Source organism: Podarcis gaigeae, assembly GCF_964106915.1.
Source record: "Podarcis gaigeae genome assembly, chromosome: 12".
Lineage (NCBI taxonomy): Eukaryota > Metazoa > Chordata > Lepidosauria > Squamata > Lacertidae > Podarcis > Podarcis gaigeae.
This window is the reverse complement of record NC_139688.1, coordinates 39,584,626-39,602,678: the sequence shown is the minus strand read 5'-3', so window position 1 is coordinate 39,602,678 and position 18,053 is coordinate 39,584,626. Positions and strand designations below refer to the sequence as shown.

Genomic DNA, 18,053 nt, shown 5'->3' with positions numbered 1-18,053 from the left:
AATTTAAGAAAAAGCACACTACCCATATCACTGTTTGAGTAAAAGGTAAAAAGGTGCTATTACACTATCATGACAGCTCTCCTCTCGCTAATAAGCGACAAAGATAAATGTGTCTGCTTATAACTTACTTGGCAGGACTCCAAACTTGCGGGTGGAGTTTGAAAATAATCTTCCACCTGGATATGAGATTTCAATCCATTGCAGTAAAGACAGCATATGAGGATGTTCTGCATATTTGGGAGCAAATCATATTTTTCTTCAGAGAGCTTTGAAGTTCCAGGAGCCTGATAAAATCTATCTGAATCAGTGATTACGTTCAAAGAGCAGACAAACTGGGGGCCAGACAGGCTATGTTTTAGTTCATATTGGCAGACACTTTCATTTATCTCCCTATTTTAAAGAATTCATAATTAGCTTTTGAAAGCACTGAAACTTATTGAACATATTTGTGCAATTACTAATGAAATATACTTGAATGATTTGTAAAGATTATGTTCATTTTTTGTGTGATGTGGCTGTGGCTTAAATTGACTTCTCCTGTAAGGGGAAAAACAGACCTCCTAAATTAGCACATCTAAACTCATCCTCTTTTTTCACTCATAGCAAAAGTTTAATAACAGAATTACAATACATTGACAAATTACTTTGACTGCATTAATGGGGTAATCGCTGGTGTAGCTGGTTGCAATATAATCACTGTAGTAATTATGCTTATATCTTATTTATTTATTTATTTAATATTATTTACAGACCACTTTCTGCAAAGTGGCATTCAGTAAAAATCAATAAGAGCATTTATTTTTTAAAACAACAGGAATAAATCAGTAAAACCTATGAGCTACAGCCCATATGACTAGAAAACTGCTAGTTTATTGCAATAAAGAAACGGCATAATTTTAAGATTTGGGCATACCTCCTTTCAAGACAACCTCTCCTGAAGGGAGTGTTAAACCAGCCTTGGGTCCCCAGATACTACTGGATTACAACTCCCATCATCCCTAACCACTAATCCTGCTAGCTAGGGATAGTGGGAGTTTTAGTCCAACAACATCTCGGGACCCAAGGTTGAGAAAGACTGACTTAGACTCTAAGCCAGGGATGTAGGACCAGACTGCATGGTTGCTTCCACACAGGCCACTCACTTCTAAAAGGGCATCTGAAATATATTTTGAATAAAACTTCCCTTTCCCATGTTTTCTTGATCAGTTTCCACGCATACACACCTGAATTAGCTGCACAATTTCTACGTGACCTATCACTCTGCTGCACTGGCATATTAGATAGCTGTAGCCATATTCTTCTCTACAGATTGTCTCTCCACCCTAAGATTTAACCCTCCCTTTACCAAATAGCATTGTCTTTATATCGGTCTTCTCTCTTCCCACAATTGCAGCCAGGGGGAGAATCATGACTGAGTGCATAGTGATGGTGGGGGAGTGAGCCTATTGAAAACCAACCCCCCCAGTTGACATTTGGTGTTGGAGAAAGAGGGGCTGCCCACTGGCTATAGAATTTAGAAGTATGGAAGCAAAGTTTGCTTTTCCATTTCTAGCTTAAAGCTGAAAAAGCAAGATAGGGTGGCTGCCATTGTCTGTGTCCGAAAATATTCAAGCTCCCATTAGGCATAGCCAACTTGATCAGTGGTCAGGGATGATGGGAGTTGTAGTTTAGCAACATCTGGAGGGCCACAGGCTTCACATGCGTGCTCTAGGCCATAGTGGGTATAGCGGTCAGAAAGCTAGACAAGAAACCTGTTGTCTTTCTCAAGGGCAGACAGACATGGGGAATTCCTAATCCAGTGCTACTGGTGATCTGATTACATTTGGAGGTATAGACATTGTCTTTATCTATACCTCCCCACTGTTCACACTGTCCACACATCTCATTCCTTTTACTTAAAGAAACAATAGTTGAATAAATCAACATACAGTTGTACCTTGGAAGTCGAACAGAATCTGTTCCAGAAGTTCATTCGACTTCCAAAATGTTTGGAAACCAAAGTGTGGCTTCCGATTGGCTGCAGGGAGCTCCTGCAGCCAATCAGAAGCCACAAAAGCCCCGTTGGGTGTTTGGGTTCCAAAGACCGTTTGCAAACCAGAACACTCACTTCTGAGTTTGCGGTGTTTGGGAGCCAAAACGTTCAACTCGCAAGGCGTTCAGGAGCCAAGGTACGACTGTATTGGGTAGTTTAGGTATAGAACATATGACAATCTGAGTAGTAATATACCATATTTTTCACTCTGTAAGACGCACCAGAGCACAAGACACACCTAGTTTTTGAGGAGGAAAACAAGAAAAAAAATATTCTGAATCTCAGAAGCCAGAACAGCAAGAGGGATCGCTGCGCAGTGAAAGCAGCAATCCCGCTTGCTGTTCTGGCTTCTGGGATAGCTGCGCAGCCTGCATTCGCTCCATAAGACGCACACACATTTCCCCTTACCTTTTAGGAGGGAAAAAGTACGGTAACTATCAGTCTTACAAAATGGCTCTGGCTGATTCTCAGTAGATGAACTTGGGATTTCAAGTACTACTTTGTGTGTTTGGAGATTGTAACTTCTTGGGGATAGGAGGATATTGGTTTCTTTTGAGTATTCCATGTACCATCTTAACAGAATATTATCTGGGTATTTAATTTCTTCCACAGTAGCTGATGCCATAATGTTTTTCTCCAACAAACTTGATATAAACTTTGTCTCCTCTCTTTAAATGTGGCAGTTACTGCTTTGAACTGGATGAGTTATAGAATGCTCATAACATCTCTTGGCTTGCTAATTTGAAGCAGCAACTTTTTCCAACGGAAGCCTTTTTGGAAAGAAGGTTCTTCTCTAGGGTTGGCAAAGTATTCTGATTTGTCTTTCCATGAGCAATTTGCTGGACTCCAGTAGAATCAATAGCGTTGACCTAAAGTTTAAAAGAGCAAGTACATATGTCATTTCCCCCCTCAAGATTTTCATTGCAGTCTGTACTGCTCATTGTCTTTTAACTGTTGGTAACATAGCAAAAGTTATAAGATGTCCAGAATGACTGAATTCAGTTGCTGCAAATTGGATTATATTTTAGGTCATGAATTAGGTCTGGAATTCCAAAGTTATCAAAGATATTATTCAGTCATACAACAGCTCTGTGGCAGATAATGCCAGGCAAGGGAGTATCTCAATATACCTTTAATAGTAGTTAGTGTCTGCCAAATAATGTCCATCTCCCAATGGGGTGTAGTGATGAAAGATTCTGTTGTGACGATCTGTTTCTTCTAAAACAGTCACAAGATAATATATTGTTTTTTTCTAGTATTGTGCTATCCCCATGGCTTGTTCACAACTTGTGATTATACTTTTATCCCCTTTGTGAACAAGGTCTAGGATTCTAGATTCAGGTAGGTAGCTGTGTTCGTCTGACGCAGTTGAAATAAATAAAAAATTGTCCAGTAGCACCTTAGAGACCAACTAAGTTTGTTCTGGGTATAAGCTTTTGTGTGCATGCACACTTCTTTAGATACACAGTGCTACTCTCCTGCAAACCTAGCAATTCGAAAGCACATCAAAGTGCAAGTAGATAAACAGTGTTTCTGTGTGCTGCTCTGGTTCGCCAGAAGCAGCTTAGTCATGCTGGCCACATGACCCAGAAGCTGTACGCTGGCTCCCTCGGCCAGTAAAGCGAGATGAGCGCTGCAACCCCAGAGTCGTCAGCAACTGTACCTAATGGTCAGGGGTCCCTTTACCTTTAAGGTGCTACTGGACAAGTTCTAGGATTTCTTTCTTCATAGATTTTGGTACAATCAATACAGTTCCCATCTGTTATCAGCCTTTCCAATTTGCTTGCTTGCCAATGGTCAGCAAAGTGCTTTCTAGTCATCTCTGAAACATTGCCAAGGTTTAGGTATTTAGACCATCTCAGTGTGATATATTAGAAGACTTCTTGACATTCCAAATCTCTGTGAATAGCAATCTGGATCTGACAAAGAAAAGCATGCACAGTATGAATGTAAGTTTGACATCCCCCCTCTTAACTTGAAAGTGTACGCTTGCATTGTGGGACTTTGTGACAAGATGTCTGCCATGGCAAACACTGGATGGCTTTGTAGTGATACTTGGTCCAAATATTTTCATGTATGAAGGTCATCAAGTGTTTATGGTCTGTGAAGAGCTTGGAAGAACATAGTCTATATAGAGACGTGTGTGTGTGTGTGCCTGCACGCTAGTGATTTCTGCCTTCCATTTTTTAGTGGAAAAGCAATTGGCATGTTGTGGAAAAAAAGCAATGCAGGAAAGAAGTTACAAACTATATGCTGAAATTTGTTTGCAGTAGGAATCCAGCTACAATCAGTACAACTAAGGTTTGCTGCACTTACTCCTTTCAATGTGTTTTAATAATTGGTTTCTCCAAGATAGTACTTATTACCCACTTTCCCAGTATGTATTTATTTCGCTTTTACCAATAGTGGGCTATTGTATCTCTACTTAGACCAAAACATAAAATCATTGTATAAGTTCTGAATGGATTTAACATGTTTACTGCATTATTTTGACATGACTATAGCTTTTACTTGTTTTCTATGTTAATATATGCTATGCTTTGTTATAGATTATCCTAATATTTTGTGCTGATTTTTCTGTTTGCAACTTGGGGCTTCCTCAGTAAAGTGGGTTATAAGCAATACATAAAATAAAGTTTTTCTGCTTCAGTAAGAATTATGGAGCAGAATGCAACTTACATCAATTCTGAACCATGCACCCCTCCTAGTAATGCCCACAAAATAATTTTGAAAAATGAAAATGGTTGGAATGCAGGTACAAAAAAATTCATGGTGTATCCAGCTGACCACAATATAGAGCCCCACTATCAAGCTACTCTAGTAGTGATGGAAGTGCAGAAACAATTTTTCTCCTCTGCTGTTGAATCCTCTCAGTATCATCCAGCAGAGCTTTTCTGAATATTGTGAGATATTTTGAAGTCTAGCCCAGGAGGAATTTGGTGCAACCCTTGGTAGAGTGCTGTTATATATTTGCAATGTACTCTGAAGGGTTGCTGGGGAAACCATCTAGATGGGTGGGTATAAAGTTGCTCACAACCATCAGGATGCAGTGTTTATACCCTAGCTTTCATGAATAAATTTCAGTTATTAGAGCCTGATTATTTGGATAAGAAAAAGGGACGCGGGTGGCGCTGTGGGTTAAACCACAGAGCCTAGGACTTGCCGATCAGAAGGTTGGCAGTTCAAATTCCCGCGACGGGGTGGGCTCCTGTTGCTCGATCCCTGCTCCTGCCAACCTAGCAGTTCGAAAGCATGTCAAAGTGCAAGTAGATAAATAGGTACCACTCCGGCGGGAAGGTAAACGGCGTTTCCGTGTGCTGCTCTGCTTCGCCAGAAGCGGCTTAGTCATGCTGGCCACATGACCCTGAAGCTGTATGCTGGCTCCCTCTGCCAATAATGCGAGATGAGCGCTGCAACCCCAGAGTCGTTCACGACTGGACCTAATGGTCAGGGGTCCCTTTACCTTTACCTTATTTGGATAGGTTGCTTGGTTGGGTCCAGCCACCCATATTTTTACTTAACCCTCGCTCATCATGGCTTATTAAATCTAACAGAGTTGAGCTGATCTCCAGAGTGATCCCCCAAATGCTGTACAGAGTCAGAATTTGGGGAGAGGACAAGAACACTATCAAAGGGCTAAAAAACGGTGCTGAATCAATTTCTTAAGACATTATTCCCCTTACTTAAGGGAACAGCAGCAGCACCTTTACGCACAGAAGCCAGGCGGACTGCTATCTCTTGTGTTGGTCTCTGAATACCATTTGCTGGGAATCACAAATGGGGAGAATTTTGTTGTACTCTTCTGCTTGTGAGCTTTCCATTGGCATCTAGTTGGTCACTAGTTGACACTAGTCGCCATCTTCTTTTTAGACGTGTCTCCAAACATTCCTTCTTTTTCTCTTGGGCAAGTACTCTAAGGCTGAGGAGGTTACCACCTTGTAACACACATGCAATGAACTGCTCCTCTGTGTATATTATTTCTGTAGTAGAACACCCTCTGTGCTGTAAAAGTATCTGCCTTGGAATACCATGTAGTTCTCCTCTGAAATTACTGTCGCATCATATCCTGAATCTGTTTTGGAATTAACATTTGACCCACAAATAATTACATTTATTCTTCCTGGAAGTTCAATGCCTTTACAATATATACCGCCTAAGAAAAAAATTGTCATCCATTTCTGTTGTCACCATTTGTACTACTGGGTATGACATATTATAGCACAGTGCTCTGTTTATGAACTCTTCCTGCACAGCGCTTGGCTGGACAAATTCTTCTAATGTTGTGATCTTTTTGTTTCTTGGTAAGCTGTTTTAAAGGCTGAGGCTCTTTGCTACACAATGTACTTTAAGTAGCTGGGCTACTTCTCATGGGCTTTCCTTTTTTAATTCCTTTGCTAAGATAAAATTGAATTTGCCGTTTTCGAAATGCATATAGTGTTTTGTGGAGCAGACGTTGGCTCCTCTAAGTCTCTCTTAAGTTCTCTTTGCTCCCTAGTCTGGGTTTTGATTAACTCAGGTTGCCTTCACATCTCTATGACTTTGTGAAGTGTTAACTCTACCATCAGTTGCGTCCTTTCATAAAAAGGCCTTCCTCTAGAATTCTAGGGGTGGGGTTATGAGTTTGTTTTTGTTTTTATTTGAAACTTTGCGTTCTCATTTTGTATTTTTTTATTGTGATCTTCACATAAATGGTGGTATGCAAATTTAATGATGATGGTGGTAATAATAATCTTGATGTGGGTATAATCTTGTTAAGGTTGTCTGAAGAAGAAACATACAAACAAAACACCTGTGGATCATCCTAAGCCTTTTGCTGCAGGTTTAGTTAATAATGCAGATTCACTGGCCACTCTAACCCGAGGCGGGTGGATCATTCCTGGAGCGCCAGGCAAGCTAATCAAGTAGATCAAGAATGAAGAACTTTCGGTCCTCCAGATGTTGCTGAACTACATTTCCATTGGGCCTTGCAGGCATGGCAAGTGGTCAAGGATGAAGAGAGAGGTAGTTCAGTAACGTCTGGGGGGCCAAAGTTTCCCATACTTGAAGTAAATCCCACTGCTAAGTCATGTGTGGAAGCCTCGTGGTGCAGTGGGTCAGTGTATCTGGCTGTTAACCAAAAGGTTAGTGGTTTGAGTCCACCCAGGAATGGCTGTGGACAGGACCCCTGCATTGCAGGGGGTTGGACTAGATGACCCTTGGGATACCTTCCAACTGTGCAATTCTGTGATTCTGTGCAACTGCTTGGTCAAGTTAAATAATCAGCTACCTAAAATATGGCAAGAAACCTAAGCCATTCTTAATCAAAAATAGCATGTTGGTTGGTTGGTTTGTCTGTTTCTTTGTTTTGGAGTGGAAACAAAACCTTCCTGTGTCTTTCCTAAAGGAAGATAAGATCATTTTAGATACTAAGAGTCTGTTTGTGGTAGCTGATTGTGTAAGGGTCATTAGTACCTGGGTGAGAGTCTATAGACGTCTACCTTTGAATCTTGACTACAAATACATAAATAAATGAGTAAATAATCCCCATTGTGTTGGCTGCAAATTCCAAATTTTGTTGGATAATTTCCTATTTTCCTGTGTTTGTGTGTGTGTGCATTCTTACAATTATTTGGGAAGGAGAGAAGGAAAAAATATTGAGACATTTGCCATAACCAATTGAGCCATGTTTCCAATGATTACCTGTGATAATCCAATCCAACGATTAGTCATGATATTTTTCAAATGGTGGGAGCAGCAGGAAAGGGGGGGAAAGCAAAGTACTGTTTTCAACATGACAATCCACAGGTGGATTTTGCTCTCTCTTTTTTGTAAACGAGTTCTGTGTAAATTGTGAACTGCCCTCAAATTTCTAGATATGCCTATATCGTTTTAATATATGCCTTATTGCAGACTTTGAATAGCAGTGATGCAATAATGCTGCAGAATTACTTGTATTTTATTTATTCTTATTCTTATTGTCTGTCTTAGAAAGATTTCATGGCAAGTTAAGTCAGTTAAAAAAGAGGAGACCAATTAAGCAGATTCAGTCTGTATTGTGCGTAAAGCAGATGCTTAATAAAATTAGGAATACAATTGAGGCTCTCTTCTGTATTACCTAAATTGTCAGTAATATATTCCTATGCAGGATGAATGCCTTTTTGTTGTGCGTTAAAGTTAAGGAAGCAAAGCAAATCATGATTAGCAGTGACTGTTTGTTATATAAGGCTGCATAGAGTAATATGGCTTTGTGTTTGTGTGTGTCTATGTGTCTTTTTCCTCTACAGGGCTTGCTCTCAGAAATCCTGCGAAAGGAAGAAGACCCCAAGACCGCATCACAATCTTTACTGGTAAACCTTCGGGCTATGCAGAATTTCTTGCAGCTGCCGGAAGCAGAAAGAGATCGAATATACCAGGATGAAAGGGAAAGAAGTTTGAATGCAGCTTCTGCAATGGGCCCCACACCTCTTATAAGCACACCGCCCAGCCGACCAACACAAGTAAACTATTTTAAAGTCTTTCTGATCTGCTTGATGCTAAATGATGTGCTGTGATGGTGTGTGCAAAAGAAAGGCAAGCTGTAGAGTTGCTGTTTTTTCAGATACAGTAATGCGGCTGTAAGTTCTGATTGAGTTTTGTGTATCAAAATTGCCAGAGCAGTGTAACCTGCATTTCGTTTGCTTTTTTAAAAAAAGGAAGTCGGCAGTCTTAGTAAGTCCTCAGATGGATTGCAGAGATTTGGCCTTGTAGTGTGAAGTCAACCAGGTACAAAATTATGATAGTTCTCTGAAGCTCCTAAAGGCTTGCACTAGCTCTGAAATAATGCTTAAAATCCTGAAGGGTGTTGCAGGCTCAGTTAATTCCATTTGATAAGTTATAGGCACAATGAGTGCCTGTATGTGGAGCCCTTCAAAGAACACAGTAATGTGTGAAGGGGAGGTACATCTTTGAATAGAAAGCAATAACAAATCTTCAGCCATGAATTACAAATGATGGATGTCTCTTTTAGCAACAGGCATAGCAATATATATATTTTAAAATAATCAGTAATTTCATTGACATTATTTAAGCAGATTCTTCAATAGTTCTCGAAACCCAGTCAAAGATAAATTGAACTAAAGTTTCTGAATTAGAGGCTGCATGGACCCTCATTGCTGCTGAGAAGGTGTTTGTCTTCAGATACACTCCTCACAATTTTTAATTTCAGAGGATTTCTTTCTGTGAGCTTATCACTTAATTAAGATCGTTTAAACACCTTTGAAATCTAAATGCTTGGCAGTTCACTATATAGAAAATAGTTCTAATTGGCTACCTTTGTGCCAAGTCTTATTTTAATGACACACGTGAAATGGCCAAAATATGAAATACAACCTTCCATCCTTGAGAAATAACCATGGAGAGGACAGTTAATGGAAACACTAACATTTAAATATAAATATGCTTCCAGGCGCCACTGTAATAATGGAGTAGTAAACTTTGTCCTGATAAAAAGCCATTCTGAATGAGAGCAACTGCATTTATTATACCTCTTGTGCCATTTGAAGAACTGAACTGAAAAGTAGCTTGTTTTGCCTGGAATGAAGTACTTTATGAATTTTAATGTACAATGTCATATTAAAAGCTAAACCAGGATTAAAAAAGATTTTTGTTCCTAAACTAAAACAGTACTTATGGGAATATGTATATAAAAGGGTTGGGTTTTTTGTTCATTTTCACATGGGAAAAAATATGAGAAAGCCCATATTTGTGAAAAGCTGTTAAATTACCTGTTTGGGTAAATTTGGGCTTCGTTCAAGAAATATGAATGACTCCAAATTTTCCTGTTTTTATTGTCAGCCAAGATAGATAGAATTGCTAGGAGATGTGTCTTTTCTAAATATTTTTTAAAGAGCTGCTAGGAATGGAAATTATATTTTCTTAGACAGATTAGAATAAAGGCTCATGGCAGTTTCATAGAAATGTTAGCAAAGTTTAGTTGATGCCTAGTTGTATTAAATTTTTTTGGTGTAAGATTTTAGTAGGCATTTGTTTCAAATTTTGTGAAGTGCCTTAATGCACTGATGATGCTGTATAAATAACAACTCTTCTTATGGGATTTGGTGGTGCACCAATTTAACATAGTGAAGGTTTTATGTCCTTTTGCTTCCACTTTCTTCCTTAGCTTTCTTCCTTGAGTTCATTCCTTACTCTAACACTAAATTATTATTTTTCAGAAAACATAGTATTATAAAAACTTCTTTTAAATATATATATATATATATATATAAAGTATCACACACATTAAATTGTGACTGATGCTTTCAATAGAAGTTCTGGAGGGGGAAAAGCCTTTGTAGATAGCCTCTGAAAGGTTAATTAGCAATACGTAGTGCTCAGCAGAGCACAACAGACTAATCATCCATGATATTCTTAATGGTTCAAGAGAAACTGTTAGAAAGGAAGGGAAATGTTTTTGAGGCTGATCTGCTATGCAAGAGTTTGGAGAAATGAAACAACCCTTCTCTAGTAACCTATAACCCAAGTTCATAAAGGCATGCCAAGCAGTCTGAAGTAATTTGTCCTCATCTATCGTTGTCATCCGCCTCCAAGTTTTCAAAGAGTCTTTTAATATTTATCTACTATTATATTTATCTATACCCAGTTAAAAGAATCTCATGCTCTTGACATTATTTGGATGAAGCATGTTAGAAAATGTAATTTTGATAAAAGGCTGTGTCTGGCTTGCTGGGTAACCTTCCTATGAAGATCGATGAGACAGGAATGACCCTAGAGCAGTGATGACCAAACTTGGCCCTCCAGCTGTTTTTGGACTACAACTCCCACCATCCCTAGCTAACAGGACCAGTGGTCAGGGATGATGGGAATTGTAGTCCCAAAACAGCTGGAGGGCCAAGTTTGGCCATCACTGCCCTAGAGGGAAAAGAGCGTACACATTTGCTTGTGTTTTGTCTGGGTGCCTGGAGTTGCTAGGTTTGCTCAGCAGGGAAGAGCAGAAACTTTCACCTTGCTTGTCTGGGAGGGCTTCGGTTGATGGTGCATCTTAACAGATTTCTGCAGCCTCTCCATCAACTGCTGAAACCAGAGGCGTGGATCAGCTCCATGAAATGTTGCCTTGCATTGTGAAAGCAGCCCCTGCCCCACGAAGGTTTCTAGTCAAGAACACAAACCACCTGGCCATCTGCCAGGGAGTCTTTAGCTGTGATTCCTGCATTGCAGGAGTTTGGACTAGATGGGGGTACCTCCCAATTCTATGATTCTATAAATCGATAAAATCTTGTTGTTGTTTACATATCAAGGTGGTATACATAATTCTCCCCCTCCATTTTCTCCTTACAACAACCCTGTGAGGCAGATTAGGCTGAGAAACAGTGACTGGCCCTAGGTCACCTACTTTCTCAATGAAAAGGAAAGGCACTTTTCATGTGCTCAGGAACTTTTACTAGGTTCAAGCTTGCTAGTTGAAATAATTGTTTCATTGACTTTATTCAAAACTGGGCTGGTGGAAGGGTCTTGGGGGAGTGCTAACAGTTCCAGGCGCTGGCAACCCACACAACACGAGTAGTGTGTTGTTACAGCTGTAGTGCCATTCAGCTGGGCATCCTTTGAAATTTGATGTTCGTATCTTATTTTCCAGGTAAAAACTACAGCTATTGCAACAGAAAGGAATGGAAAACCAGAAAACAATACTATGAACATTAATGCTTCCATTTATGATGAGATTCAGCAGGAAATGAAGAGAGCTAAAGTGTCTCAAGCATTATTTGCAAAGGTTGCAGCAACTAAAAGCCAGGTAAGGGCCTTATCAGGCCTCAGTGGGCTACATTTGCTTTTCCAACATTTGTTCCAATATGGAGTTGATTTGGCCTACATTTAGAGGGGGAAACAGAATGCTATATGAACACATTGGGTAACAACAATGTAACAGTTAAAATTTGCAATATCTTAAGCATGCTTAGCTTTCTTTGAATGTTGCCTTGTCTGTTGTAAAATTCGATGTTTTCCTAGTAATATGAGGGAAAGCTACCATCCTAATGGCCAGGGACACACAACTCAAACCACACTGAAGGCCCAAATTATATATTGCTACATTGATCATCATAAATAGTATAAATAGTCTATTTTCATTTAACTTATTAATTTTAACTCTTATCTTCCCCCTCTCTTTTCCCCATAGTTTTCTCTACCATTATATTCATAATCATTATTATTACACCACTGTTGACATCTGAAAACCTCTGTTAGCCCTTCCTCTTTTTCAATCCTTAACATATTATCTCCCTGTACAACTACTGGTTTGAATCACCCTCTCCTCTTATCTTCGTATCTCTTATGTATACAGTGTCTACCCAAAACTATGTCAATATTACCAGGCGGTCTAAGCTTGAGACGTCTATCATTTGCATAGAAATACTTATACTCCTTGCCCCTCTCTAATTCTGTGTGCATCTTTTGCTATTTTTTAATTAATTGTTTTATTGGCTCTCATTCGGTTCAGTGTATCGTTTTTTGTCTTCTTGCCTTATTCTGATGACACAGATCATTTAGATGTCCCAAACTGGAGCCTTTCTCAGCATCTGCTGCTACTGCCCCAGATACCATTTTAAATGCTGTTGTACAAGCTTTTCAATTTTAAGTGCCAGTAGTTGGGTGACATTATAATACAAGTGTTACCTATAGAATATCAAATGGTTTAATATGAACACTCTCCTTTTTTAATGACATTGAATAGAAAGCCAGTGTGTAGAGTGAAGGTAATTTACTGCTGGAGATAGAAATGGCATGTTTGATTTTTTTTCTCCACATAGCTATCATGCTTAGTTTATGTTCACTGAAGATAGTGGTACATCATTGTTAGCAGTGTTAGAGTTCTTTGAAACACATGGCCAAAATTTGATTATATGCATGAAAATATGTACAGACAGGGCAGTTAAATACAAAGTTGATTTGAGTGGTAGATTATCCTTAGCCATGATACCAGCTTCTTAAAACTACCCAAAGGGTGTGTGTCTGTCACTTATAGCTTAAGTAATATAATATAAGTTCTCTGTATTGGGGATGTATTTTGGACTCTGTTGTTGCAGTTTGTTTTGTTATTTAAGCTTCAACTTTGGAAATATTTGCAGTTGGGAGTCGCTCCATCTTTCATTATATAGAAAAGATGTTTCTTTTTAAAGTTATATGCTGTAAGGAATACTTAAAAGGATATTTTGGAAATGTTATATCAAAATGATTAAACTCAAGCTGTGGACTGTAAAAAATTATAGCTTTACAGGCCACATGCCTGCCTACCCTTCAATCACTGTCAAAGTGATAATTTCTGCAATAATATGTTTCTTTTATTGTGGGATTCTAAACACCAAGTGCTGTTTAAACATTAAATGGAATTGTTTATGTTAGCTCTATACTCACTGTGTCATACACCAGGCCACTATAATCTCTCATGGAATGTAAAAATTCTGTCATGAATCATGGCTTGTGTATTGGAAATTACTGTAATTTTGATTGGAAATTACAGGGCTCTTGAAATGTTTCTAATTATGATAGAATGTTAACCGCGACTTCAAACCTGTGTGCTTCTTTAGATGTCTTTTATTTTCATGCATAGGTTATGCATTAAGATGAAACATCCGTTGTCAGCACCCGACCATGTTACCCATCCTTAGTCTTTTCCAGTTTTCCTTGGATATTGTAGCCATAAACTCACTTGGTTGCTAGTGTAGTTGATACCAAGATTTTATCCCACCCCTGAATTCTAACTGCATTGTAAATCCACATAGGACGCATCTTATAATTCAATTTTTAATCTACTATGTCTTTTGTTTTGAGTATAGACCAGAGGGAATATCGGTAATCTTAGGAAACAGGATATAGTTGAAAATAATTGATCTAACAATAACAGTATTAGGTGATACATTATTGAGAGCACCTCTAATTTTATTTGAAAGCACGTTCTGCAATGTACATCCTTCCAGTTATTATTGACCTAAGAATATTAGTACATATACTTACGCACTTTTAAAAAAATAGTTTGCTGAATATTACAGAGCACTTTGTGCAAGAGGCACCATTACTAACAGTCCATTTTAATTATTCTACTGGTTTTAGTTTTAAACTGAAAAGTGTGGAATTAGTGGCTTTTAATTTCCAGACATTGTGGTCTGGGATTCCTAATATCACCAGTTAGTGTTCACATCTTGCTTTTTTTTAAATAGTGTTATTTGCTCAGTATGGTTCAGCTGTGCAATAGGGCTTTTGAGACTGCAATCCTATACACTGCAATCCTGTAATAGGTCTTACTGGTCTTACTTTTGAATAGGCATGCGAGTTTCCCAACAGTAAAAGGCAATTTGTCAGTTCTCTAGTGGAAGCCACACTTTGCTGAAGAAAGGCAATTAAGAAAGTCCAGGAGTATGCAATAATCTTAGACAAGTGCATCTCAGAACAGCACCCATTGTCTTTCGACCCTTGTTGTGGCCTTCCAAAATGGTTACATACCATTCATTCCCTACTGAATGGATAACTGAATTTTGGGATGCTGAAAATTGCATTGTGGAAAACAAACATGCCAGTCACCTTAATGCAATCACCATTTAAACAAATGGCTGCTGCTACTGCAGTACAGTCTTCTGGGTAGTAAGAAGCTGATATGGAAAGAGGGTGCACAATTTAGAAATTAATAATTATTAACAGGGCAAGCTGTTTGAGAGTGGAACAAGCCACCTTCATTACAGGTTTTAAGCACAGGTCAATGGCCACTTATCGTGTGATGTAGTACTGGATTTCCTACATCAGCAAGGAGTCAGACTAGGTCCATCCAAGTCTTGATATCCTGTTGAGAACAAGGATAAGGCATAACTATATTTGTACTATACAAATATGTAGAACGAAATCTTTTCTTTCACTGTCGCAACTGCATTATTTATTTTCACATGTAAAATAGACAGTTGTCATTTGGGTGCTCTCAGACTTCTTCACTGTACAGTGTGACATGAAGACTACTTTTTTTTTTTGGCTAGGGTGTTTCCCCCCTCCTTGTGATGTTAAAGGGGACCTAAGTATGTAAGAAGAAATCTTGGCAGTGCATTTGGTTTAGGGAAGCCCAATGCAGAGTTTCGCTTTTAGAGTGTGGTAGCGCCATGCCTAGAAACAGCTGCTGCTTGGTCATTTGAATAGCACAATATATGGCCCTGTCATTTTGCACAAACGGATCCCCTTATTACTTAGTTAATATCACGATGACATTGCTTAAATTGCACTGGTATTTATTTTCTGGTATGAATGTTTGATAGTATTTTTATGTTTCCATAAAGAACTATTCATCTGGCACATCATATTGGATAATCATGAAAAAAAATTAGATTGGCTATCATAGCTTTGATCCATTTGTTGCATTGCAGTAACATTCCTCCTTACATTAGTTTAGCACCAAATGCTATATTCAGAATAAGCATTATTAATTAAAAAAAATTATCCTGAGTATCTAAGACAGATTGGGTTTTTAAAAAATAGTATATTCTGATATTATTAAAATATCAGGAGGAAAGGGGCAGGATATAAATTCAACAAATAAATAAATAAAAGATTTCTGCAGCGATAGCAGTGAAACTGCAAAAAATCAAATGGGCCCAATCCAGTTTAAGCACTTTTTTCTTACTGATTTAATGGTTAAGAGTGTGCTTGGATTTCCCCGATTTGAACTAAAGGGTCAAGTTTAACAAACTTGATTGTGACCAGTATATTTTTTTCCTAAATATGCTTGTCTGGTTGATACAATAAATAATGAAGCCATCCCCTAAATACATTATCCTTTAGAGAACTATTTCTGCTACCGAAATGTAAATAAGTCACAATACATGTAAGCATTTTAAGCATACTTGCATTCTGCCCCGCTCAACAGTAATTCACTGGATTTAATTAAGCTGTTATAAAACTTCACTTTGCATGGAACATTCCTATGTAGAACAGAGTGCACACTTCAGTGTGATTTGATTCAGTTCTTGGCCCTTGTTGGAAACATTTGTTTTTCTAATGTATATAGTACTACATGTACTTTCAGTAATCTGATGTAGCTAGAGATAATGCTGGCCCACTCCTTTGCTGCATGTTAAAGTATATTGCCTAACTTCCGGCCCTTCTATCTTTATCATTCCAGTTGTTCAGTCACTTACACGAGCTGAAATTAATAGGCTCCCATAGCTTGGTAGCAAACTACATGTGCAATACTTGGCTGCTCCTTGAGCATTTTAATTTACAGTAGGAAAGCTGTGCACAAACGTATTATGTAATTATACACTCCTTCTCAACTTGCATTTTACAAAGGAAATTGTGGTTTCGAACACATTTCCTACACTTTCTTGCTTTCTTTTTCACTCTCTCATGCACACACTCCTAAAACTCAGGCCAGGTCTTCTCCTAGATCTTCTACTCTCCTTGTGTGATTTCATCTCTTTTTGGACCTGTTTGTGATTTACATCCTTACTCCTGCTTTTCTGTTGCCTCTGGTTTGCATTTGTTGGCGGCGGGGGGGTTGTTCACAGCATTATTGGTTGTTCTGCTCTTATAATGTTTCTCACATGCTTATGGACCCGGCCACTAGTTCAACAGGCATTGTGGTGGGGCTGCTTGTAAAGCAGTTAACTGAGCAGAACTGCTAAGTGTTCGCTTCAAACTGCAGATACCCTAATTTGCCCAGACAGGCACGTGTTGCATCTAGGCTATTATGTTTCCGATACATAAGTGACTTGTTTCAGTATTTTAGTTATGGACCGAAACTAATGTTAACTGACTTTTGTCTTTTCAATTGATGGTTTTAGAACAGCTTAAGTTTCTTTACTGATCAACTATATGTTTAATAGTGTTGCAAAACGTGTGAATTTTGCATGACTCTCTACACATGATTTTAAAAGCAAAGATGAAATAATATATAAATAGTAAAAGTGCAAACTTGCAAAATTTGTGTGGGGCATCTTGCTCTCAAGCACTGGAGCACCTTCTTTGGGGTTCCCTAAGGGAAAGCTTGTCAAGACTTAGGAACACTCAATATATGACTGCTTCAGTCACTCTTGCCTCCAGGGAGGAGATATATATAGGGAGGATATGGTTTCTATGTTACAACATCTTCACTTGCTGCTAATCCATTTCTGGGCACAATGCTAAGAGCTGGTACAACACCCTACATGGCTTGAGACCGGGGTATCTGAAAGGCTGAATTGTCCCATCCGACTCTGGACAGGTTTTAAGATCTTTAGGAAAGGACCTTTTTTCCACTACCGAGTAACTGAAGGACACTTGGTAGGAGCTCAAGATAGGGCCTTCTCTGGTTCCGGGTCTAAAACTTGCTTGTCAAGGAAGGCCCACATAGTTCCTTCTGCCAGGAAGTGAAGAGAGGCCTTTGGTGTCATAAGCTGGCCATTGTAAATCTGCTAGTAAATTTGTTAACAGTTTTTACAGTTTTATAGATGTGTTAAATCTGCCTTTGTTTTTATGTTTTTGATGGTTATTTTGTATTTTTCTTGGCAACTCATTGTTAGCTGCCTTGAGCATCATTTGGGTGGAGAAGCTGGAAACCTTTCTATTTTTCCCAGTGATACAATTGGTGATACAGTATACATAGTTGTTGTCATTTGCCCTTTTCAGGTCACTGGCATTTCAAGTTCTATGTCTTAAATAAATATTTTTTTAAAATGAAGTGTTTTTTCTTAACAAAACACAAATAAACAGCAACAAGGAAGCACTATTTAGACTCCTTGTTTTCTATTTTAAAATATGTCTAATGTTAATAGACAAAGCATAGAGATGGAAATAATAGAATGCAAAGGAATGTTATTGTCAATGGGTCATTGTTTTTTATCCTTATGTTACGTATTTTGTGTTTTTATGTTGTAAACCGCCCTCTGACCTTTGGATGAGCGGTGGTAAATAATAATATAGCAAGAGGCAAAGGCTGCATCCTGCAAACAGCAGCACCTGCAAACAGCAGCAACCTAGTCCTGGAAGTTTAATTTTTAGGTGCTGGTAGTGGCTACTGGCATCTGAAATTTTGCTT

The 18,053-nt window shown here is 38.6% G+C and overlaps 1 protein-coding gene and 1 long non-coding RNA gene across 51 annotated transcripts in view; one reads left to right on the top strand and one right to left on the bottom strand.

The window, feature by feature from the left end:
• The window catches only part of SATB1 (SATB homeobox 1), a 121,688-nt gene that overhangs the window by 66,378 nt on the left and 37,257 nt on the right, over window positions 1-18,053 (top strand). For 28 of the 50 annotated variants that reach the window (XM_083705720.1, XM_083705711.1, XM_083705716.1 and 25 more), the window contains 2 exons: window positions 8,296-8,508; window positions 11,643-11,798. In XM_083705720.1, coding sequence (XP_083561846.1) covers window positions 8,296-8,508; window positions 11,643-11,798 — 369 coding nt within the window. Of the gene's footprint in view, window positions 1-4,222; window positions 4,334-8,295; window positions 8,509-11,642; window positions 11,799-18,053 lie in introns of all 50 variants that reach the window. The other 22 variants (XM_083705695.1, XM_083705707.1, XM_083705687.1 and 19 more) reach the window with 1 other exon arrangement.
• LOC310828502 overlaps window positions 2,911-18,053 on the bottom strand; it is a 237,072-nt gene continuing 221,929 nt past the window's right edge. The window contains exon 3 of the long non-coding RNA XR_014556977.1: window positions 2,911-3,250. This is a non-coding gene — a long non-coding RNA (uncharacterized lncRNA). The remainder of the gene's footprint in view (window positions 3,251-18,053) is intronic.